Source organism: Rissa tridactyla, chromosome 2 (genome assembly GCF_028500815.1).
Source record: "Rissa tridactyla isolate bRisTri1 chromosome 2, bRisTri1.patW.cur.20221130, whole genome shotgun sequence".
Classification (NCBI taxonomy): domain Eukaryota; kingdom Metazoa; phylum Chordata; class Aves; order Charadriiformes; family Laridae; genus Rissa; species Rissa tridactyla.
The window spans coordinates 134,832,173-134,857,643 of record NC_071467.1 but is presented as its reverse complement, the minus strand read 5'-3'; the positions used below and the strand labels follow the sequence as shown (position 1 = coordinate 134,857,643).

At 37.7% G+C, this 25,471-nt stretch overlaps 1 protein-coding gene across 3 annotated transcripts in view; it reads left to right on the top strand.

Annotated features, from left to right (window-relative positions):
• The window catches only part of LOC128905016 (histone deacetylase 9), a 293,946-nt gene that overhangs the window by 53,801 nt on the left and 214,674 nt on the right, over positions 1 to 25,471 (top strand). The window contains exon 1 of one of the 3 annotated variants that reach the window (XM_054190337.1): positions 8,654 to 22,665. The exons of the other annotated variants lie outside the window; for them this stretch is intronic. Within the exon in view, the coding sequence (XP_054046312.1) occupies positions 22,629 to 22,665 (37 nt within the window). The 5' untranslated portion in view covers positions 8,654 to 22,628. Of the gene's footprint in view, positions 1 to 8,653; positions 22,666 to 25,471 lie in introns of those variants that run through there. 3 annotated transcript variants of the gene reach the window in all.

Sequence of the window (25,471 nt, the reverse complement as noted above, 5' to 3'; positions counted from 1 at the left end):
ATTTTTGTGGACAAATTTACAAGTAAGTGTAAGCTAAGACAGGAGAATCCTGAAATAGCCATGACCGCTTTGTCTTTTCTGTTCAGCTATTTCGTGAAGAGCAGGAGGAGGGAGGAACTCAAAACATAGTGCTCCTATATGAAATACTATGTCACCTTTCCCCTGTGTGGTTTCTTTGACTTCATAAATGTTTTACCTTTCCAAAGTGGTATATTAGGACATGCCTTTCATGCAGTGTCCTTGGATGCACTTGAGGGGCCTACTTGCCCTCTATCACCAAACACACAGGTGCTCTTGTGAGCGCTCCTCAATCCATTACCATCCAAGGAATCTGCAATAGATGACAAATAATGTTTTGATTTCAATTAGCTGATTAGGAGTACCATTCATTAGGAGGCACCATTCGTTTCTGTGGTGGGGAGATGCTAAGAAATGACTGCAGTAAGAAATGGGGTGTAGATCTGTCTATACATGGGAATTTAATAGTAGAGTTCTTCCACTAATACTAAGAAACTCCCCAACCAATCAGCTGAATAGTGAAACAAAACCAGTGTTTGCATGTAGAGGAGGATTAGGAAGAACAACGCTGACACAGTGAATTGAAAGCAACATAGAGAAGGGAAAACAAGATAGAGTGGAGACTTAAAAGCTGTGGAGGAGGGAGCTGTGAATACTGGGCTTGGCTGAAAAGAATAAGGAACAAGGACATAAGAAAAAAGGTATGGAGGGAAGGCATAGGCAGAAACATAAGAATACATGAGCATAAGTGTGTCTAAAGTGTGAGTAAGGAAAAGAAATTTTTTAAAAGAACTTCCTGGGGAAATAGCCTCCCTTCCGCTTGGCACTGGTCCTCAGTGTCACAAGGGAACTGGGACCAGCTTCTCTGGTGCTCTGCGTGCCTAGCTGCTGAAATGGAGATTTGTTTCAGAGTTGGCTAACGCTTTACAGCTAGTCAGTACTTTATGGTGCTGAAAACATTCCCACTGATGGGATTCTAAGGTGTTTAGCTGCCACTGGTTTCAAAGTGTTGTATTACTGAGGTAGCTCAGTGGATGTGGACTGGAAGAGCAAATTCGCTTAATCACTTGTTAAAGGGATACCTGGATTACTTTTGTTATGTTTTGTATTTTCTTACCTCTGGGAGGTGTTTCTGGAAGCAGTAGAAACTTTTTACTTTCCGGATTAATAGTCTTTAACTTTATCGAGAACCAAACTCTGGGAACATACCCTCTCTCAGAGCACTGGCAGCTCCCTGCCTGGTGCAGCTGCCTGCTTTGGTTTGGAAAAGTAAGGGATCAGAGGTGGAGGAGGTTGCACGTACTGGGCACGGTGGTCTATGCAATAGAATAGGTTGCAAATCCATGCAAAGTGGAGCAGTATTCTGAAATTGTGGCATGGATTAACTTTAGCTTAACTATGTTTAACTTCATTATAGCTGGTTGTCTTTTTTTTTTTTCCTGTTCCCCCCAAAAATATGATGATGTAGTTTAGTTGTACGATGGAATGAAAAAATACAGACTTTTTTTTTTAAAAAAAAGCAAAACCAAACCCCCCTGCCAAAACCATACCCCCAAATGTGTCCTATGTTGAACCTTTCTGGTGCATGTATTTATTATCCTTGTGAAAGGGATGTTTTGATGGTACAGGAATGCGCTGGTATTTTACAATCAAAAATCATGTTGAAAACACTGTGTATGTGTGTGTCTCTATGAAAACCCCCCTGCAAATAGGTCTGCTAGTGCTTCCTGGACTTGCAGCATCCACTGTTCTGACAGTTTCAGGGCTTTAGGAGCGGCTTTCACTCGTAAATTGCACATCGTTTTCCTGTTCAGCGTTAATGTTCTTAGATGGCAAGGAGAGTATTTCCACTGCTTTATACATGTGGCTGTATAACATACAGAGATAAGTTGTCTGGGCAATTTACAGACTCCAAGTGAAAAAAAAGAGACTTTTGTGGCGAGGGGTTGCGCCAGGAGATATGTACTCTCTTCCTAGGACATGCCACCCAGTGTTACTTCTGAAGTACATCATCCTGTTGTCTACCACCTTCTTCCTGCCATTCAAGCTCTCCAGTGATGCTTTCTGCAATCCTGTGAAGAGCTGGGAGATGGGCAAGGTCTCTTTAATTAGTACACATGATGTTTTATTTAACCATCCATCTATGTTGCACAGTGACTGCGCCACAAGAATTGCACAAAGCTTTTCTTAACTGTAGGCGGTTGTTCATTTATTAATGTAAACACCATGTGCCTTGGATGTGTGAGCCCTAAAAATAAACTCGCAGAGTTAAAAATAGATCTCTGGGAGTACTGAGATGCTGCTTAATCAGAACCAGCTGCAAGCTGTCTAGAAAATGTAAGTTATATGGAGCCAGATGGCTTTTGCCCTTTTTGCTTTAGACAGCATGTAATTTGGGTAACTACAGCTACAGTAATGTATTTTCCCAGTCAAACTGTTTGATAAACATATTTGTTTCGAGCAGACACTTCCAATTAGAAAGCCAGTAAAATGTTAATTTATTTTAATATTTCTCCACGTGGGTAAGCCAAAGGAAAGTTGCATAATACCAAAAGGCACGCACAATAACTGCTCACAGCTGTGTTCGGCACGAACCAGATTATGACTATGCATCTTTGTACAACGGGGCTCTCGTTCTGGGAACAATCCCACTGTACGCGAGGGAAGATTGATTTAAATTAAATTAATGGCATAATGACCAGTGGGACTTGTGTTGAGTAAGTTTGTAGGGGTAAAACTTTACACAAAATAGAGGAATTGTGTCAGAATGATACTTGGCAAGTCTACATCAAAACGACATCCTATAGGAAGGGTTTCAGGAAGGGTTCCTTACAGCACTTTGGCTTAACTGATGGTATTAAACCCCAAACCTGTTCTCAGGCTTGGCAGTTTCCACAGTTCACCAGCTTGCTGTTGGGGACCTGTGTTCAAACCGTATTTAGGAGTCTCGGTGACTAGTCTGGGAAGTGGAAAACTGAAGCTCAAAGCCTACTTTATTAGATTTGGAACCACCTGGGACAAGGAATTTTGCTTTGATTGAGAGGCTTGAAGGTGAATATCTCAACCTACAGCATCATCTTGAATCCATTTATGAGGTCGACTGATCTGCATCTGGGGGAATGTGGTGTGAAATTGCACAGCCTCCAGATCGTGCTAGCTGTGTGCGTATAAATGCTATTCAACCTAGTACTTACCTAACTAGACTTGTCTTATGATTATATGAAAACCTGGAGGAAGGAGGTGGAATGTATTTGAGGAAGCAGCCTCTTTTAGGAATTGTCGTAACAAAAGCCAAGCTGTACAAACCCAACAAGCAGTGACTGGGTTTTCAAGCAACGATGTCAGATGAAGATTGTTGTGCAGAAGATCCAGAAATGAGTCTTGGTTTAAGCTTTTGAAAACCAGGATTGATTAAGGTGCCTACTTTACAGACAGACGATACAAATTACATACAGCTGGCATGAGGCAATCGTATTGAATGATTAAATGTCTCCACATCCTTCTCCCATCAGTGTTTTACATTTTTTTATAACTGGATTTAGGTAAGATCTTGATGTTCTATTGATGTTTTAGCTTCTTTTTAGCCTTAGCACTATTTGCTTTAATTACATCATTTTCTCTGCTTCATCCAATATCCCAGAATTCCTTAACTTCAATGCCTACTATGCAAATTGTCATCATATAAATTTAAGCCTCCTATGAGAAACCGCATAAAAATTGCAGCCTGTCTCTGAAGGTAGCACTAGCTATCTGAACTAGCTCAGTGATGGGCGGGTAAGATAAATATTATTTATTTTTTCTAAATGCTTATATTTAAATGTATCTACAATGCAAAGCTTTCTGAAATTGGTAGTGTGGCATTCTCTCTGACTTTTACTTCTTTTGCACCTGTCATGCTCATGAGTCATGAGATTTTTTTGAACTGCAAGAAGTAGATTAATGAGTCTTTTTGTGGCCTGTAATTTTTTATACTAATTGATGCCAAGCAGAGTTTTAGGTTACAAGATTTTTTAGAAGCATTTCAGTATGAAAATAACTTTCAAAAGTGCTTTGAAAATGTGTTAATTTACATTTTTTAAAAATTGCACTTGTTTGGGCTGTTTGATCATTTGCTGAAACAACTAGTGATTTAAGAACTTGCAAATCTGTCCTTGCCTGAACATGATTGCAGTTTCAATTTACAAGTGGATCTTAAAATAGTAACACTTGTAGTCAGGTTCTAAGATGTTTTAGGTTGAAATCAAATTATAGGAATTTACTAGTTTTTGACAGCAGAAGTGATAAAGCTGTGCAGATGAATTTTTAAGTAGCTGTATACATGACATGCAGTCTTAAACTGGTGAGTGTCTGGATTTAGATCATCCCAGCTGTAGGAAAAGCTCTGTGATGATTTGATTGCTCCAGGCTTTCTCACTTAAATATTTTGTCAGTGACCTAAAAATGGTTCCCAGCCTTTTTACCATGGGATAATTATGACCCACTCCTAAACAGGAGAGCAAGAAAGGAAGGGGAAATGAGATCCCTTGAGCTCTTTGGTTGAGATTTCAGCATTTCCTCTATTAAGACTCTGGTAGAGGAGAGAAGTAATGCATTGCATATCTACTCCTTATCTTCCTTTTCCACTTATCTGATGAGAAGATTAAGATTAGACATAGAATTAGCTTTATGGTGATTGTGCTGTTCAACAGATCTGAATGGGTACAAGCAAAGAAGTGTGCTGTACCAGTAAAGATATCTGTAGTAAATTATTTGTGCCACAGGAGCTGGTTTCTTTTAGGGGAAGGAAGAGCAAGAAGGGATGATTTTGACCAGATTTAGAGCAAAAAGTTGACTTCTGAATTTAGTGATTGTACTCTAACTTTTAAAAAATTCAAGTAACTTCCTTTTCAAATGCCACGTGAAGTATCTAAATGTTTCACTTAAAAGGCATCACAAAAAAGAATTTCTCATTCCAATGTTTTTAGCATATGTTTTTGCTGGAACAACTCAGTTTCATTAAAGTTGAGAAATACTTTTTGATTCAAGTGGTTCTCAGGTGTTTGAAACCTGTTTAGTTTTTGCTTGAATCCAGGTCTAGCACTGATCACGTTAAGGTGTGGACTGAGGTGCATCCAGCAGGAAGCTGTGCTTGAAGAACCTGCTCTCTCTTATCACTGAGTCTTCAACTCAGTGTTTGTTTCTCTCTGCCAGAGATCTCTGAGCATAGCAGCGCCTGAAGTGCCTTCTCTGCATGCACTGCGGTCTGTTACAGAAATCAGATTGCTAGCAGTAGTTTAACTATTAGGGCTTTGCTAATCTGGTACATTTTGGCTGCAATACCCTTGGAAGCATTTGCAGGAGCAGCTCAACGGGAGCCTTGCAGGGGATGGAAGTTGTGTAAGTTGTGCTGAGGCACAAGCGAAGACATGCTAGGTGTTGCTGCCCTCGCTTGCAGCATTTCTTGTTAACTGAATTAAATGAGTTTATTACCAAATTCAAGAGATTATGGACTTGCTTACTGAAAAGTAATCAATATCTCCAAGTATTTAGTTACCCGTTCAGGATTCTTCTTTGTTCCGTTGTAGCAGAGCCTCCTTTCCTGTTCCTCCTTTCCTTCTGTCTGTGTACAGCCTGAGAATTATTACAAGCAAGGTAGTCTTGGTGTTTCCTGTAAGCAATAGATAATTTTAGAATATTTCACTACCTGCTCGAGTTTGTATGTGAAAGTAAATTAGCATATTTCTTTGTAATGTTTAAGATTGGTTTATGAGTGTATGTACATAGATAAGGGTTAAACACTGAAAATAGCAAAATGACCACAGATTTCACATAGTGCAATACTTCTTTTTAGATTTTAAGAATAAAAACTGGTGTTGTTCTGGAAAACGCTAAATTTCTTTCCTATATAAAAATAAATATTCACATATGTGACTGTTTCTAAAGTTAGCTGGAAAATCTCCCTCTGTGTTTACTTTAATTATTAGTCTGAAAATACATCCTTGTCCCCATTCTAACACCACCACCAGAAAAGGGAAATTGCTTTATTAAAGAAAAAAAAATTCCAAATTTAATAATTTAAATGCAAATGCTCCCTTTTAAAACAAAATTAAGCAGGAAAAAAGAGAAAGCTGTAATAAAGGCTAATACTTTTTATAGAGGGCCTTACGTACATGATAGTGTGTGCTCTTAAAACTGTCCAGGTTTTTCTGCATTATAGCATTTCCAAGATCTTTGGGATTGTTTACACAAGGACACTCAAAAAATTAATCTGCACTAACTGGAGTTGAAGTGGATTAGTTAAATTGCATTAAATTCTTGCTCAGAATGCTTTCAGAATTAGTTTCCTTAATTTAATTTATATTAATTTATTTTGGAAGTGAACTAAGCTGCATGGAATTAATTTAATCCTGAATGTGTATCCATAATACAGTTGAACTAGCTTAACCACTCTTTTTTAAATCTGGATTGTTTTCATATGTTTTGATTTTTTCCTATGAATTTCTTCTTCATTTAAGATGAAATTTCTAAAAATGCTATTATACATGGCTTGTTTGGGTTTGGGTTGTTTGGATTTTTTTGGGTTCTTTTTAAACTCGCTATGTTACCGTAAGCAAAACCATTTGCTTGCCCAAGTTTGGCTCTTACTCATGTCTCAGGAAATCCACAATAACTGAAACCGGTAAAATTACTCTGTTGTAGCATCACTACAGAATCATCCTAAGCCACTTGAACTGATTATTTGTAATTCATAATGTGAATAAATTGTAGAACAGTCTGTAAGTACAATTAAGAGCTGCCAAGTCTTTGCATTTTTTGTCAACAGGAAGTTAAGCCAAAGTGCTCCAAAACCCCCCATTTTTCACTGTCTGAATAGACACAGCAGAGCACAGGGAATATCTGGGCTTGCTTAAGGTGCTTCTTTCATTGGGACTATGTGAGATCTGACTCCTTCTTTTCAATTTCCCAAAAAGGGTCTCATTTGAATTGCACAGCCCTCCCCTATGTGCTTTTATTGACCGTTATTTTTCAGTTCCTTTGAAGTGATTTGCGTTTTCCTTGGAGATGTATCTTTGTGAGGTAGACTGCAATCATGACATTTGTGAAATGCTGAAGAGCTGGATCCTTTTGGATCCCTTTGGATCTGGATCCTCTTGGATCGCCTACCCTTGTAGCTGAACACAGAGCAGTTTCATAACCTCTCTTAAAGCTGACTGTTCAATCTGAAAATCACTATCAGACCTTGTATATCACCCTCTTCATGAATGTCAGCTCTGCTTTATGTTCACTTGAGTAGTTTGTGCCGCTCATGCCTTGAAAGTTGTAGGCATTACAGCTCTTCCACGTTACTATTCCTTTTGGTGGTAGATGTGGTAGAAGAAGGTGCAAAAGAAGAGGATGTGGCAGAAGGGGATCTTCCACTGTTGGAAGTTGTCTCCTCTCAGATATATTTACTTTTCCAGGTAGCTGTATTTTAAACCAGAATTGTGTTTGGTTGGTTTGTTTTAACAAAAGCCAACGTTTTGTGTCAAACAGTTTCCAAACCCCTGATCGTTTTGACGACCGTGAGGAGGCAGGATGAGCCAGAACAACTGAGGGAGTGGAACTGTCTAGTGGTGGTTGGGGGAATAACAGATCCCTGGGAATTGTGGGGAGAAGTGTATCTCTCTCAGCAGATCGACCACTGATGGAATGGTAAATATGAACTTTAATATTTTCCTAAAAATTTAACTGGGTATGGATTTACTTCCCATACAGACCTGCTTTCTCTCATCAAATTTGGGCTTGTCTATTGTACAAGCAGAAGAATATCATGATACAACTTTAACGTGTTCCCTTAGGTTCCTTTCATGATGACTGTCACATTAAGCCTTTCAAAAGAGTACTGTCATGTCACACCCAGCCATTCTGCATTTTAGAGTAAATATGACTCAAATTAAAGACATTTTGGCTTTACAAGAAGGTAAAAATCAGATATGGTGTTCTCTTTGGAATACTTTTCTGATTTAAAGTATGTTGGTACTTTTAAGGGAGAGGACCCATTCTATCTGTTCATGGTTAGCGGACAGAAACCAGATTAAATGGTCTCAGGTGAGCTCTTAGAAAAGAGGTGAAATTTTATACTATTTGGTAATATATTCCCTCCTGTGTGGTGTATCTTTTGAAGTGTACTGTTATCTGGTTGCTTTTTTCTAGCCTTCCACACAACCTTTAAAGTGATATGTGTTCCTTTTTATATTTGAAAGGATGTTGATCTTAGGGAAGAGTTTGCTGAGGGATTTCCATATCATTTGCTACAATCAATTAATATTAAGGAAAAGAAGAAAAAACTCTGTGAGGTTCAGTAGATGAAACCATTTTAATATTAATTAGGGTGGAGGTATAGCTATTAATTATTTTCCAAAGTAATCAGTATTGGAATAAATTTTTAATGTAATTTGAGTTTTCTTCAAAAACACACTTTTTATGAATATAAAAATAACTTTCTCCATAGTTCTCTAATAATGTTAAATATTTTAAATAACAAAATGTCAGAAAATAAAACAAAAAAAGAAATATGTGCAGACTGTTTCTTGGTTACCTCTGAGAATCGTGGAATTATGATGACAACGGAAATGGAAGAAGAAACTGTCATCTCTTTCCTGGTCTTTTTTTTTTTTTTTTTTTAATACATGCTAAAGAATTAAATTTCTTAGTAATTTTATTTAGGTGGGTATCTAGGTAATTTCAGTAACCATAATGGCCTGTGTGAACATATTCATTGTGTGTGTATTCTGCAATGGTTTTTAATGCTGTATCTGATTATAAGTGTGCTTCTCCACCATCCATATATGTACATAAAGGTTAACATGTTTGAATAAATAAGGATTTATTGTCACTTTTCCTCCCAGAAAGAAGTAAAATGCTTGATGCACCTGATAGATCTCTTTCTTACATTTACATAGAATATCATTAGGAGGAAGGAGAGAGAAGCAAAAGGAGTGGGTGAGAGAGATGGTACGGTTGTAGCCAACACAAGGTCTTCTCAGCCTCAAGTAACAATAAGACATACCAGCTGCTCTCATCTTCACAGAATGGTAGGGTTGGAAGGGACCTCTGGAGATCATCTAGTCCAAACCCCCTGCCAGAGCAGGCTGCACAGGAACGCGTCCAGGCGGGTTTTGAATGTCTCCAGAGATGTGGAGACTCCACCACCTCCCTGGGCAGCCTGTGCCAGTGCTCTGCCACCCTCAGAGTAAAGAAGTTCCTCCTCATGTTTAGATGGAACTTCCTATGTTCAAGCTTGTGCCCATTACCCCTTGTCCTGTCACTGGGCACCACTGAAAAAAGCCTGGCCCCATCCTCCTGACACCCACCCTTTAAGTATTTGTAAGTGTTGATAAGGTCCCCCCTCGGTCGTCTTTTTTCCAGGCTGAAGAGACCTAAATCCCTCAGCCTTTCTTCATAAGAGAGGTGTTCCAGTCCCCTAATCATCTTTCTTACATTAAAAATAGTTTGTTTGTTTGTTTGTTTGTCTTTTAACTAACCTATGTTATTGTACATTGGGGGTTCAATGAAAGAGTTGTATTATTTTGCTGGATTTTCTGATATTAGTTTAAAAATTATTATTGCTGCTCATTGATTGAAAGGCAGTGTGAGCCCTGTTAGTGCTTCTCTGCTGGCTGTATCCTTAGAAGGACTCTATTTCAAGCTGCCAGACTAATACTTCTCTTCGAACTGTTATGGGAACTATAACTCTTCCCATGTTATAATAATTATATTGAAGTCTCATTGCAGTCTTCTGTGCTCACTGTGTGTTCAAAGGATTTATTTGCATTTCTATCCTGAATAAATTAAAATAATTTTGCTGAAAATGGCTTCACAAGGCTTGAGTTTCCATATCTTTCAATTCCTGCATACTTATATTCTAATCTACTGCAAAAGCTAACAATTTGAAGGTAAAAGAAATGCAAATACTTCTTATGCATGCATTCAGCATGTCTCCTGGATGCTTGAAGGGATACAACTACTTAGTAGCTTCTATGAACTTAATAATATTCTGAATCAAAATTCTGGATTTTTGTTCACTAGCATACTTTATTTTTTATTGATAGAATATATCTTTACCAGAAATGCAAGACTGGCAGGACTTAACAATATTGATCAGGGTTATATAACAGTAGGCTGAATATGAATTTACAAAAAGTTAGTTTTCTTGTAGCTGGAAAACTAAATCTGGTTTGTGATGTAGAAATATGCACTTAAAATAATTCATATTTTGCCAATAAATGTGTCATTCAGACTCCTAACACTTCTTTGCATTTCAAACTTTCTGGTATCTGCTGAATAGTCTGTGATTGACAAATTCTTGGGTTATTTCAATGGGAATGTAGGACTGTGAGAAAGATGCTTTCCTTAATAAGCAATATTAATTTCTTGAAGCATTTCTTTTAATCATATGCTCTTTTAAAATATGTGCAAGTAATGTAATGTATTCTGGGTTTGGAGGTTTGTTTTTTTTTTTTACAGTATATGAGATGCAATCACAACAATATGTGACATGGGAATTGAAGAGCACACATTTTAGACGGGTAAATATACAAGGTTCTCATCCAAAGTATGGTTCCTTTTCATGGTGGGCCTAAGTTTAAGTAAACTCAATGAGCCTGAAGTTGTGTTTTACAAGAATCCGGAAGTTTGTCTGAATTTTAAAGATCCAGCAGAGCTGGAAACAAACACAATGGGAATCTAGGAAACCAGGAGAGCGCAGTCCCAGACATTTAAGTTGAATAATGATTCAAATATTCTAGTAGGGTGGTTCTTGTTGGTTTGGTTTTTGTTTTTTTGTGGTTTTTTTTTTTTGGTGATAATTCAAATGCGTGGTGTTAGTTAGCTCTGCTGGGACCTGTGCTGCTCAGCATTTTATAGTTAACCCTGGAAGGGGATGAGCTGTAAGGTAGGAAAGTTTGTTGTTTAAGCTAGGAAAAAGCTGTTTAAGTTAGTAAGGATGAGAGACAGCTGTAAAGAATTGGACAAAACCCTTTTGACTTTGAACAATGAAGTGGTAAATAAAATTCAATGTAGATAGATGTGAAGTGATGCCCATGAGAAACAGCGGTTTTAACTTCATATAGCGTGTGCTGTGCTCCAGAAATACTACAGTCACTCAGGAGTGAGATTGGGAGGTTTTAATATTCCCATGCAAATTCCTAATGGCTAGCACTTGGTCAAGTGACTTTAGTGTGTGGAATTATTAGGAAAGAAATAAATAACCCCCCCCTTACCCTGAAGACATGATATATAAATCTAAGGTTAGAAGTTTTATAAGTTTTAAGAATAAATCTAAGGTTTTCCTACACCTTGATACGGTGTGTGTCTTTATTTCTTTCAGAAAGAATTCTGAAATCTCAGAAATAATTTTAGTAAAAATTAGAAGAATTTGAGCAGGGCAGGACCGTGATCTGTGTTGTGGAATCTGGGTCTAAGGGGAGTCTGGACAAGTACATGGGGAGAAATGAAGTGAAGGTTTCCTAGTATACAGTGATCATACCTGCCTCAGAAAGTTCCTTGAGTGGAAAGGGTTTGGAGTCTGGAAGAGTATTCAGGGGAGTATCATATGTCCTATTCTTTCTTTCCCTCGACATCTGCTTGTGAATACTGATGAAGACAAGATGCAGGCCTTATCTTATACTTCATCTAACAATCAATTTAAATTGTCACATATTATCTTTGTTGATTTCCTAATTCTTAAATTCAGAGATTTTGTAGTTCATTCCTGTTTAAAAAGAAAGAAATTATAATCCGAGCTCAGCTCATCATCACTTAATGGAGAGAAACTGACAAATTAGTATCTAGGAATCTGAAGGCTCTCTTAGATGTACAGCTGTATTACTCTTGAATAATGAATAGTTTCAATAACTGAATGTTAGCTTTTTCAAACTGTGGACCGGAACACCTTTAAAAAAACACGCAGTCTGAAATTTCAGTCCAGAATTTCTGTTGATTATGTTTTGAGGTTTTTTTGATCAAATGCACTAAATTCAAACCAATCTTTGATTCAAACATGTCTGATGTATATAGAGGTCAGATTGCTTAATTGTTTTCCCTATTGCTTTCTCTTCTGTTATTTGTTAATTTACAGTTAATTTCAGGCTACAAGATCATTCATATATATTTAGACAAGCATCATGCTTTTGTCTTGCTGATAACTGGATTTTTGTTGGAGTTCCCTTTTGGTTGGTAAAGTATTTCTTCATCAGGATACACCCAGCAAAGACGCTACAATCTTAAAGAAATTTTTTCTTAACTATCGGTTAAAGTCTAATATTGAAAAGAATGGTTCTGCTAGCCAACAGTACTATGGCAGCAGAAACATCTTGTGTAGACTTGACTTTAGTTTGCAATTTGTGATTATATTACACTTCTGTGAAAATAGAATGTGTTAGTTTCCCAGCATGAGATAGTGGTACAGAATACCCCAGGGGCAAAGAATACTCCCGATTAGCCATGTCTGTGTGGCTGCAGGTGGGTTAATGATCGTGATTAAGTGATAGTGGCCCTGCTGTGCTGTGCTGTGAGGCAGTTATCTGACTCCCAAGCAGATGAACTATGGGGCTAACTTGGTAAGAGACGGGTGGATTTCTAATGACTAAACCAGCATGGCAATTACACTTTTTTGCTTTTGTTCTGCTAGTTTTAAATAAGCCGAGTAATTTACTTACCAGTAGCACATGGAATGCAGTAGAATGTGGAAAAGTGAAAACAGAAGGTCAGTATGTTACTGATGTCCCCTCCCTGCCTCTCAGTCAACAGCCTCAACTTCCTCCTTAGGACTTTTTGCCGAGTTGTGTAACGTGGAATGGTCCTTAGCAGGAGTTGTGTAACAAATACAGAAAACTCTGCTAGAGCAGCTTGCAGGGTAGTTAATGTTCATGGGGCAATTAATAGTAATATATTTATAAAAGAAGAGTTACATTTCTTTTAGCTAAATGTGGGGCTAACACCCTGAACTGGTCAGACCTTCTCTTTTGGTTCTGCCTGTAGCAGTTGAAGATGGTTTTCCCCTTCTCAGTTCTTTCAGTGTTCTCCAGCTGCAGGTTGCTTTCCTCGCAACTCGTGTGTCCTGGCAGTTTTATGTATGATCACAAATAGCTTAGGATAACTTTTCTGAGGGTAATAATTGTCAGCTCTGAGGACCGTAGGGAAAACAGATTAAAACCCCACTGAAATTAAAAAGTGATAAGATGCATGTAAGAGAAAGTAAGTTCAGAAAATTTTATAGAATATTTATTCATGTTGGATGTCCAGAAACTACCCAATGAACTAGGGCTCCACTTGACTGGAGCTGTGCAACCAGCTTATGAGACAATCGCTGTACGATGAAGCAACCTCATTTGCAATCAATTTTCAGAATTCTTGCGTCCAAAACATTTTTTTGCTGTAGCTTCAACCAGTTATTGAAAGCAGTGTGTTTTTCTCTCAGAACATCCCCAAACTAATGGAAACTTTCTGGTTCTTTAAATGCTAGTTCTTCAAAACACATTGAAGATCTATCAGGACAGAGATTTAATAGCTTCCTCAGGGAGGAGTTACAGAGGAAGGTCACTGGCCCAAAGTGACTAAATTTAGCAAGGCCTTTTTAGGCTTAACATTATAAAATCAGGATTCAGTAAATTTCTTGCGTCAAAATTGGTTTAAGTTATAGAATATATTTTTTTAGGTAAGAAACTCTTTATATGCCTGTATAATATGTTTCCGGTTCTAGAGACTTTAGCGATACTAGGTAGAATATGTATGAATGATGTGATTGAACAAATGAGATTTTTTTGCATAAGGACGTATTCTTTATATGATTAAACTCCACATAATGCGGTAAAAAATAGTTATGTAAGACAGAAAAAGCATATAGTTGGTAAGAAATGTATGCATACTTAGAATGGAAGACAAACATGTTTTAGCTAGTAGTATGGTGTCATGCTAAATTCCTATTTTTTTCCATATCTGTACAAATTTGAATCTATTGTGATGATCAAAATGGAAAGGGAGATTGTCAATTTGTTTATCAAATCCTGAGGGAAACAAGCTGCTACTTCCTTTAGAAGAATGCTGAAATACTTTATTTCTATATGAAGTTTGTGGGGTATCTATATTTCAAAAAATACATAGCAAAAATAATGAATCTCTATGACTGCAATAAATTCCTTCTAGAGATAAAGGAAGACTTTTTGATGCTGAAATATAAGTCTTACACAGCCGTATTTGTGACTGGAGGGGGGGAAATGGCATTGGTGTGCTAATGATGACAGCTGATGCAAAAATGTCCTGGAAGAGGTAGGATGTAGTATGGCTGTTAAATTCACAGATTGGGTAGCATCTGAACAGCGATCAGTGAGGCAAAGGTAATTTATCCAAAACATTTGAAATTGTAAGCTGCTGTAGCTGAATGTGTCAAATAAAAGATTTAGAAAGATGCTTATCGGATTTGTGAAGAGTTTTGTTAAATCGTGTGGATGTTTAGCATTCTTTCATCCACGCTTTAATGAGATAATCTTACAATTTGGACTGCTACTATTTTCCATTCAGAAACACTTACAATAGCAGAAAAAAAAAATCATATGGGTTACGACGAGATAGGATATGATACCATTCCTGTCTGAAGGACTTCTACCAGAGGGGAAACGTGCAAGAACGTGTCCTTTTTCTTCCCCTCCATCCCCGCCAGTCCACTGGGGACTGATTAACAACTGGCTTCGTTGCCCTCACTTAAGGCAAACTCAAGTTTGGTGGAGGGGGTACAGGAGCATACTTCACTTGGTAGTCTTTTTTTCTGTCATTAAAGTAACATGGAAACTAGCCAAAAAGCTGCTAAGTTTATCTGAAGTAACACTTGCAGCTTTGTGGAAGTATGTGGCTGAGTAATAGTACAAAAATAGCAAGTTATTCTGAGGAAGAGCATATGTTCTGTAACAATGAGAAATTGGTATACAGATAAAAGAAGTTGCAGATCTAAATATAAATTTCAGATGAGAAAGATCTGTGGCTTAGTGCCACAAAGTCCTCTGCAGACGCAGCCATTAAAAGTTGTTTAATGCTTATTCTTCTAGCATAGTTATTTAAAGAAGCACCATCATTGATAAATTGCTGTGCTGCCTTAAAGGTGCACATTTTGCAGTCTGTAACAGTACAGATAATAGGCACTTTTTATACTGGAGTGCACACTGATACACAGGGTACCATACAGTGATAATTGCAGGCTCTTTTTTTTTTTTTCTTGCAAGAAAGGTATACGGCAGAGCCGTACTGTTTGCTTACTATTTAAAGACACTGACAACCAAATGCAGCTATCTCTTGTTAGAATTCAAAATGAAGACAACACTGGAAGAGGTTCTCAGGTTACTTGAGAAAGTAGTTAGGTATATGTCCTTAGACACTGGAAAAGCATTCCAGGACAATCACTTGTGAAATATTGTTCAAAATTCTCCATGCTTCAGCAGACAATAGCAAAGTTTGTTTGCTTTGAGGATTAAAACTTTCCCCCATAGAAGTTGCTCTATTTCATGGAAGAGATTAGTTTCTTTACAAAAATATGAAGAGTGCAAGTTGGCACCAAGTCCCTCAAAATCTCTACCTTTAAATGTTTCTCCCGTCTTTTTTCTTTTTTTAAGCTTCTTTTTAAACAATTAGAGATTGGCATAAGTAAAAGTCATACTGATGAGCAGAACAAGAGATTAGAAGATTAAGCTGCAGTTAGATTTGGAATAACTAGAACCTACAGCGTTACCACATCAAATCCATAGAGAGCTGTGCTGTTCATCAAGCTCCTCATAGTCAGTGTAAAGCTCACTGAGCTGACTGAGCTTTGAAAGCTTCAAGCGTAATTATGTAAAATAAAATCTTTATTGTTAAAATTTTACTTTTCAGGAGGTCCCAGTTTGAAAATATTAGACCTTAGGACAGTCTTGGCAAAGCAAAAATCAGTTATTTGATTTGTGAGTAAATCTTTTTCTTCTTTTCTGAACTACTTGCACTTCGAAAATCTGCACGCCCCTTGCCGTCACTTGCTTTCTATAAGAAAGATGTGATCATGCAGGACTTTTCTTTCTGGAGGGGAAGAAATGTTGACAAAGGAGAGACACACAGAGTTTAGGAGGAAAAAGCCAAGGGAAGGTTGAAGAATTCAGCTAGCATTAGGCATATAATCACTGAATATTGTGTATTTTTTCACTATTTCTCTCTCTCTTCTTCTCTCTTAATCATTGAGCAATCAGCCTGGTCTGATTAGTGTCTATATAAACAACCTGTGTTGATATTGCTGGGAAGAAGGTAAGGTTCCAAAAGTGAGATAGAAAACTATTGAGAAATCAGGAGAAGAGACCAGAAAAAGAACCCTTATGGGGTTTTTCTCCTCTGTTCTTTTCAGGTGTTTTCTCTGTAATGCTGAAAGTATGAGACAAAGTAAATTTAGTAGCTTTAGCTCTTGCATTTACAATTCCCTGAAAAAGGGAGGTCACTTTCCTCTGAGCCAGCAGTCATCTCTGTATCTAAAGTCATGCCAAAAAAGGGAAGTATAGGAGGTAAGATAGTGTTTCTACTGTTAAAACTTTAATGTGCAAGTGTGTATTTGGTGTTCGGAGTTGTCTTCTAGTGATAAAAGCTAAAGTTTAAAAAAAAAAAAATCCTAGTGAATTTAATGATCTTTCTGTATATCCAGGATCTGTTCTATGGGTACTTACTGGTACGTGCTGCAGTTCCTGGCTGGGCTACGTATCCAGTTTTATTTCCAGTGAAAATAAGTATGCAGAGGAAGAGCTGATACCTGTCCGGAACTCATCCTACTACAGATTTCACATGCAGCCTGGAAACTTAAATGATAGGTAAATTATTGGCAAAAAGGCAGGAGAATACAAAAGTATAGCTAGCCACTATAGCTGTGAAATCTGGGGCAGTTTGGGAATAATCCTGTTGAGGATTGAGTTCTGGCCAAAATCAACAGTTGGAATATGCTCTCTGACCATTTTGGAGAGAAAGTGGAATATACTTTTCTTTCATAAGGGGGAGCAAAGAGTTTTATATGGTGTTCGTCTGCAGAGATGCTTCTAGTACTCTATTTCACTTGTTTATTCTTACGATTTTAAAAAAAGCTCCATCCAAAATGCTCCTCATTTGGAGCTTTGTGCATCCATGCCATATGTTAAAAACATGATGAAGATCAGTTGTAGAATCTATGCAGCAACACTTGTCCTTTATCTCCCTCCCCACCCACACTGAAATAACAAACTTGGAGCCTGTTATCCTCTGCACCATTTTTTCCTTCTGCAAATGTAAATTTTTCCAGCTATACCAGGTCAATGTTCTTCAAATTGACCAGGGATTTTATATTTCTTTTTTCATTTTTCTGACTCACATTTTGAGGGTCTGTTTTTAGGTTCTTTAAAACACTGGACTGGTTTATCTGGAATACGTAAGCTAAAAATCGAAATCTTAAAACCGACTAAAAGTGAATGCAAAAAATCACTGAGTTTTTTTGAAGTCCTGCTGCAAGTACTTTATATACCAAATCTGTAACACATTTTTTACCATTTTTGATATTTTCAGTATGTCAGCTAGAAGTTAAAGGAGATTTTAAAAGGGTCTTGGAAGCCAACTTTGGTATTTTTGACCTCGTTTGAAACGTATAGTCTTCAATGAGAAATTATGTCCAGTTTGACTTGTACATGCTAGTATTTTGGCTTTTTTCCATAGTTGCTGCGTACTCTGAAATGTGCGGAGGGAGAGGGCAAAAGAGCTCATCCTGTCTGATCTAATCTTGTTTAAAGTTTTTTCACTCTTAGCATCCTGCTACAGTCATTTTTAGCAGGGAGATCATAACAGCCTTTAGTGCTTGGTTTGTCGTCTTTCTCACTGCGAGTAAAGGAAGCGTCTAGAATGTATGATGAAGTACGTGTGTGTAAGCATGGAGAACACAGAGCCGTTGGAAGAAATGTTACAAAAGGTGATATTACCATTTCATACCAAATGTGGACAGACATGAGACTGATGATTTTCACTGCGTAAGCATTTTCCAAATGAAATACCGCTGCATGTTAGATAGAAAATCATTACGCTTTTTGTAATTAGTTGTTATCAGTTGTCTTGTGTATAAGGTGCTGATCTCTGTGTGTTTTGATGGGTATATGTAAGAAAATCTGCAAAAAGGTATGTTTTAAAATGCATAATAAATCTCACTTCAAGAGTTTCACTTCAAATGCCCAGTCCTTTGTGACAGCTTGCCATATGATGCTTTCGTCATCTGTTTTCTCAAGTTCAACTGTGAACAATGGCCCAGATCACATAATCAAGGGTAACTGGGGTACTGGAGCACAAGACAAAACATTATGTAGGAAAATGAACTAAAATAGGTTTGAAAGTTCCAGCGTGCTCAGGGTCTTTTCCACACAGTGAGCGTCGAGGATATAAGAACAAATATCTACAAAATACGGTTTCTTTTCTGTCTGCGGAATACGAGTAACGTAAGAACAGAGAGAGATGCTCGTTTGTGACTATCGTTCATGGAGGAGGCAGTGCTGAACCTTCTTGGAGTGACTCCATCCAGGAACAGCTCGAGGGCCCCGTACCAACAGGGATCCAGACACAAGTCACATGTGTCTTCTAGACTCTGAAAGTAAAGTACATTCTAAAGTAAATTTCTAAAGTAAATTTACTCTTGCATAACCTGAAACAGGAAAAAGAGGGTTCTCATTTAATCTAGTGCTTATTTGGTCTCGGGGTCTTTGTCTGTTAGAGAAACTTCAAGGTGGTCCTAAAAAGGACACCTGGGCTTGATACTTGGTATCTTGAATAATTCTCAAGCTTTCGTCTGACAAGAGCTCTCGGCCTTGGGAAGGGCTATAGCAGGCAGCAGTGTGGGGCTCTGGCAACAGAAGACTGGAAGAGGTTTGCTATTCAAAAAAAATTCCCAGAAAAACCAAAGTCCTCTGACTAGCCAAGGGCTACGCTGTAGCACATGCTACACGCTTCGGGATGTGCAGCCCTGGCACTGTGGAATTAATTAGGAGATTTTTCAGTCCGTAGTATGGATCAAAACTTTTAGTAATAAAAGGTCAATTTTAAAAAGACACCATTTCTCTTTTGTCCATACAAACACCTTTTTTTAGATTATGCAGTTTTTATCCCCCCCCGCCCTTTAGGCAAAAATATTATAAAGAAACAGCTTAGGGAAATGAAACAAGCTGTCCAAATTTGTAAAAGTTGCACTTCCTCAAGGAATTTCAGTAATGCATAACAACTGGTCTAAATGGGGCTTGGAACAGTTCAGATATTTTTATTTGTTTTTATTTTAAATAAGAAGGAGAACTAAAATGATTTCTCAAGAGAGCAAGGATGATTTTTAGAAATTGGCTTGATAATTGCATTGTTAACGGTTATGCTGGAAGAAAAATAGATATTTAATATATAAAACAAAAATTTTCCTACTTTATCATTTTGTCTTTCAAAATGAAGCACATCATAGCTATCTTTTTCTGCTGCGGTGGTGTTAACCTAGTAGAAACGTCTGAGAAAACACAGCAGCGTTTGCACATGTAGAAGCAGAATGAGTAGAGTAGTAGACACTATAGTTAACTATAGCAAAATGTGTGATGTGCCCTGGTGGTTGGCATGTTTGCCATGTGGCATACATATTAGTTATGTGTATTGTGACTAATGAAGAAAGCTTTGTGCTCCGGCACTATGTCCAGTACAGTAACCTATATCTGCTATCAGTTTTAAAAGTTTACTATTTCTTGATAAGCCACTTTACAAATGAATCCTGAGATTTCAGCAGATATTGAAAGGATTTTTAAATTGTTCCTTCTAGAACAGAAGGTAGTATCCTCTTTATACGATGTAATCCCTAGCACCAGTAATTTAGCTCTGTTCTTGTTATTGAAATAACTGCTCTATCTCATGCTGTCTTATAATCTGTAGAAAGGCAGAAGCAGATACAGAGGAGAGTCACACGCAGGACTGATAGGATCTCCAGCTTTGTTTCTCTGATGAGCTCCAGAGATCTCAGATTTGTAGATCTTCAGGAAAAATGTTGAAAGCTTTTCATGGAAGTTTGAATAATAATTTGTTTAGTAACTAGAGATAATTTGAGAGCTACTTTTTGGGGGGCAGTAAGTGTAGTTTTTTTTTTCTTCTGGAATGTAGCTAGCATGCATGAAGCACTGCTCCCCTTTTATGTCTATAGGAATGTTTCACTTGACACTCTGATTTGTTTGAATAAATGTATCTTGAAAGCGTGAAGGTAGTGATGATGACAATGTGGGTAAGCACTTATGTGGTGATTCCTCAGTTTTCTCCACCTAACACCTATTTTGACTTAACTTGGGTGGGTTAATGTCTGGTTCTAAAAGCTACAGAATATTATGCTGGCTAGTGAGTAGGTGAAAGTACTGTAAGAGGTCATCTTCCCTATGCTTTGTCAATGAGGCTGAATCAGCGTGGTGCTACTGAAGTCAGTAGAGGAGTACACATCTGCTCTAGCTAAGGGTCTTATCCTTTGTTTAAACTGAATTCTGTTCCAGGTTTTACTATAAACAACTTTCTGTGATACATTACAGCTGAAATTTCTGGATCACCCACAGCTGGAAGTCCAGGGGAGACTGTAAGGGTGCCTAGATGATCTTATGAAGTAGAAAACTTCTGATTTCCTTTACTATGGATGCTATTGCAATTGTCACCGAATCACAGAATCGTAGGGGTTGGAAGCAACCTCTGGAGATCATCTAGTCCAACCCCCCTGCCAACGCAGGTTCACCCAGAGCAGGTTGCACAGGAACACATCCAGGCGGGTTTTGAATGTCTTCAAAGAAGGAGACTCGACAACCTCTCTGGCAGTCTGTTCAGTGCTTTGGCACCCTCAAAGTAAAGAAGTTTTTCCTCGTGTTGAGATGGAACTTCCTGTGTTCCAGTTTGTGCCTGTTGCCCCTTGTCCTGTCCCCAGGCACCAATGAAAAGAGTCTGGCCCCGTCCTCTTGACACCTGCCCGTTAGATATTTGTAAGCATTGATGAGATCCCCTCACAGTCTTTTCTCCTCCAGGCTAAGCAGACTCAGGTATCTCAGCCTTTCCTCATCAGAGAGGTGCTCCAGTCCCTTGTCCTGCCATGAAAGAGGAAGGTGATGTATGCGTGACAGACTTCTGTTGGGTACAGTGAAAATTCTCACAAAATGTAGCTTTTCCATTGTGGTAGATGGGCAATCCTTATCATTGGAAGAAAGAAAGAAACAAATGTGAGAGAAAGTGAAGTATGACAGCATCTCTGCTGGGTGATGGAGAGAGAAACAAATGTGGGAGGAAGTGAAGTACGACAGTGTCTCTGCTGGGTGGTGGCAAGGTCATTCTTTCAAAAAGGTAAGAGAGCTTCCGTAGGCTGCTAGTTTGGGCGAGTGCACGTGTTGCAGAGGGAGGGACACAAAGTGCAGTTCCTTGTGGCCTCGCTTAAATGTTGGTTTTTGGGCGTGAGGGTGTTTTTGGTAGGGAGAGAAGTTGAACATTGATGCAGTTTATGATTTATCCGAAGTACTCAAAACACCCAACCCCCTGGATTGTTTAGGCAGTAAAACTTTGACGTACTTTACAAATGCCAAAGGAAAGCATTGAGTAAAACCATGAGACCGCAAATGTAAAGATAAACTTGGGCTATTTCTGTTGCTTAGCTTTAGCCAACTTTTCTTAATCTGTTTTACATTATTTTAATGCAGAAAAATAAAGGGAGATGTCCAAATACTGTTGCTAAAAGTGGAAGTTCTTCGTGTTTAAAGGAGGTTACTAAATCAGGACACTGAGATTGTGTTAATTCTTTCAGATTTCCTTTTACATGTGGTGTTAAACACCGAGTATTAGAAAGAAGCATGTCTCAGCAGTGAAACTGTAATTTGAAATAAATTCCAGAGAACCAGATTGTTACCTGAAATGAAGAAACATACAGTGCATCTATGAGAACACATTAACAAATGTGGCTTTCAGGCGAAAATGAAACATATTAATTAAAAAATAATGACGTAATTTTTATTTCTTTTCTGTCTCTCATTACCCTTCACCACTTTCACATGTATGAAGTTATTACAAAATACTAATATTTTGTTAGGTAGCATCCCCTGTTCATGTACAGATGTATAAAATCCTGCATAAAAATTCCTGTCCATTGTCTCCAAAGTCAGCTAGGTCAAGTCTGTAAGGTAGCTTGACTAATGATATATACAGCTAATTCCATCCTCACTAATGCAGAATGGTTTGTATTTTATGAGCTTCATTTCAAAGCAGCAATGAAAAGAAACTACTCTTAGGTAGATTTTTGGTTCTTTTATTTTTTTTTTTCCTCCAAGTAAGCACAGATTATTACTGCTTAGACGTATCTAGCATCTTATGGCTCTAGGTATTTGATTTGAACCACTGTAACAATCCTGCGAAACTGGTGTAGTGCTTCTTTTATTATTAGCTTTTTTATAAACAAAAGGAAGAGCTGGGATGGCAAACTGAATTATAAGCCCACAGAGTTAGGTACTGCTGTAAGAAGTGGGAGGGAATAACAGAACCAGCTAGTTGACTAACCACTTCCCTTCATTGTTGCTTTTAATACCAGAACGGACTTGCTAGCTTTCTAAACCACCATGAGTTACATAAACAAGACCATGTACGCTCTAGCTGGTAAGTTCCTTTCATTTAAGATCTAAAATGAAAATTGAATTGGAAGTGATCCTCAGTGATTAAAATTTGAATAAGATTTACTGGTTTGTGTTATTTTTTCATAGTTTAAAAAACAAAAAACAAAAAACCCTATGTGTTGTTTCTAGTAAACAAATCTATTACATTCCTGCCTTGGCAACAAACTTCATGAAGGGTCAGAAGTGTATACTCCCTTGACAAATTACAAGCTAACTACCAAAATAGTAATAACAGTTAAAAAAAAAAAAAATACAAGCCCATAAGGTCTGAAAGGTGGTTTAATTTATGTTTTTTGAATGAGTTAAAAAATGAACTTCCATGTCTCTCACAAGTATTGTATCTTATGCTGTGCTGTCCTTCACAAGCTGAAGCCATCTATGTTGGTTGCTATTACTGTTTGATCATTGGAAAATTCTTGTTTCATGGTTTCTGTTGCAGGTCCTGTTAGTAATAATTATTATCATTCAAAATCCTAAATAATAAGCTAAATAAACAAGCAAATACTCTTCAGTAGTTTCACTTCTAAATACTCTCGATAACTTGAAGCGAAGTAGTCTTACAATGGATGCGTAGTTAAGGCTAAAATAAGCTGGTTTTACGTTTGCTGTGCTCAAAAAACCTGTCAATCAACCATAAAGTCTGTATGAAGTTCAATCCTGGTGTCTCAGCAGTAGTACAATAGAAGGTTCTAGCCTGTTTTTACTGGTCTGAATGGGAGTTAGATTGGATTCTTAGTATGCAGCCAAAAGTTGTAATAGGGGTTTCAGCTGTTATAGCTATTTCTTTTTGTCTTATCAAGAATGTGTCTGAGATGTTGCTAAATATACCCAAATACTAGGGAAGGGCACATCAGTTCAGAATCTATTTTATAGCATTGTTCATATAGTGGGATGTGCTAACTTCTTTTGTCAATATATTTCTTTACTTAATAGCTTTACTTGAACTGTATTAACAGCTTTTTAATGATACTTTTCCTAGCAAAGAAAACCCCAAACACAAACCAAACCAACCAACCAAACAAAAAACCTCACCAAAAAAAACCAAAACAAAAAACCCCAGTAATGGGTGCTTTTCCTAGGGAAGGCATCATTAAAAAGTTGACAATACGTTTTAGGCTCTTCATTCAAGACATTATATCAACACCTTAATTCCTTTTATTTTATTGCAAGCTGTCTATTCACATTGATACTTAATAGTTTCTACAAAATGTATTTGCAAAGTGACTTCTATGTTTTCTGCTCGTATTTGGATATTTGCTTTTGAAAGACAAAAATATTAAGCCAAATGTTTCATGAGTTAGATGAGGTTGACAAAAACAAGGTTTTGAAATTACTATAGTTTTATTTATATTTTCATACTGAAAAACAGTAGAAGTAATTCCATTTGAACCTCACACAAGAAAACACGGTGGACCATGGAAGGTTCAGCTAGGAGACATCTTGTGCTTGCCAGCCACTCTTGCCCAAAATACGGGTGTACTGTAATGAAAAGGCTTTCACATAATTTATCTTTATTTGGAGAGCCATCAAGGAAAACACCCAGTAAGTACCATAAGGAAAAAAAATTATAATCTAACAGTAGTGAATAAGTTACAGAATAATAATAGCTGCAGAATGTGTTGCTTTTTGAGGCCATCCATATCCCTCATCGGAGCAACATGAAGGTAATTAGCAAGTAATTTGTTCTTACTGAAGTGACAAAAAAAATACGCTTGTTTAGCAGATATCTTAACCCTTAATATGGTCCTCTGCTTCTTTACACCAAAGTTTATTATTATTCTTTTACCAAGTTCTCCAGCTGCAGGAGATCCTCCTGGAATTCTTCAAATTTTTCCCTCATTCATGTCACCAACAAATTTCACCACTTCAGTCTTTGCTGCATTGCAGTGTCTGATGCTGGATCTTCTGTTCTTAAAAGTTTTGGTGGACCTGTGACAAGATATATGTGAGTGAGGGATTTGGTCAATGCTATTTTCATTTGCAACTGAACTGGAATTATGCAAATGTATGATCATCCCAGCTTTCATTAAAGCAAACAAGCCAATGAAACAAAACCAGCCTTATCCTTTCCCCCTGCCTCCACCTAGACCCCCGAGCAACACACCTACAAGGAGCAGCCTCCTCTCCGAGACTCCGGGAGAAGCTCCCAGGTGTTCTCCCTGATGCCTAGCAAAGGCAACACCACAGCGGGAGCGCTAGTTAAAATCTCTTTCCTCTCCCAGCTGCCATTTTTTGGAAAATAACATGTTTTACACCCTGTCAGAGCTGGCAGAAATCATTCTATGAATTCAAAAGTTATTGTGATGAGGGCCTAACGGATAAGTTTCATTTCCTTAGGAAACCAGGCTAAAAATAAGTTTTCTGCTCTTCTATGTGCAGAGGAAAATTTTTTTAAGCATTAGTACCAAATTTGTCACAAAATGGGAGGCAAAAAGTGATTGTTTTAAAAATATATCATTTTAACCAAATAGTATGGGGAACCTGTTGTTTAATTTTTAAAGTATTGAATTATCAATTCTTTTTCGTCTTCTCTCTAGCACCCAGATACGCTTAGTGCTATTCCTGAGGCCATCTCTTTTTGGCCTTAGAAATACAGTATTTCATCTCAAAGCAATTGCTACATTATCCATTCCAAAATTTGTGGTGTTAATAGTTGTAACAAGTGTAGACTTACTGTTCAATTGACTATCACTGAAATTAATCAGCTTTATTGGATTCTGAATATTGGGCGGGGAGGAATTCTTTCAAACCAAGAAACCTACTTTAGTGAGATCTGTCGCCAAGTACAG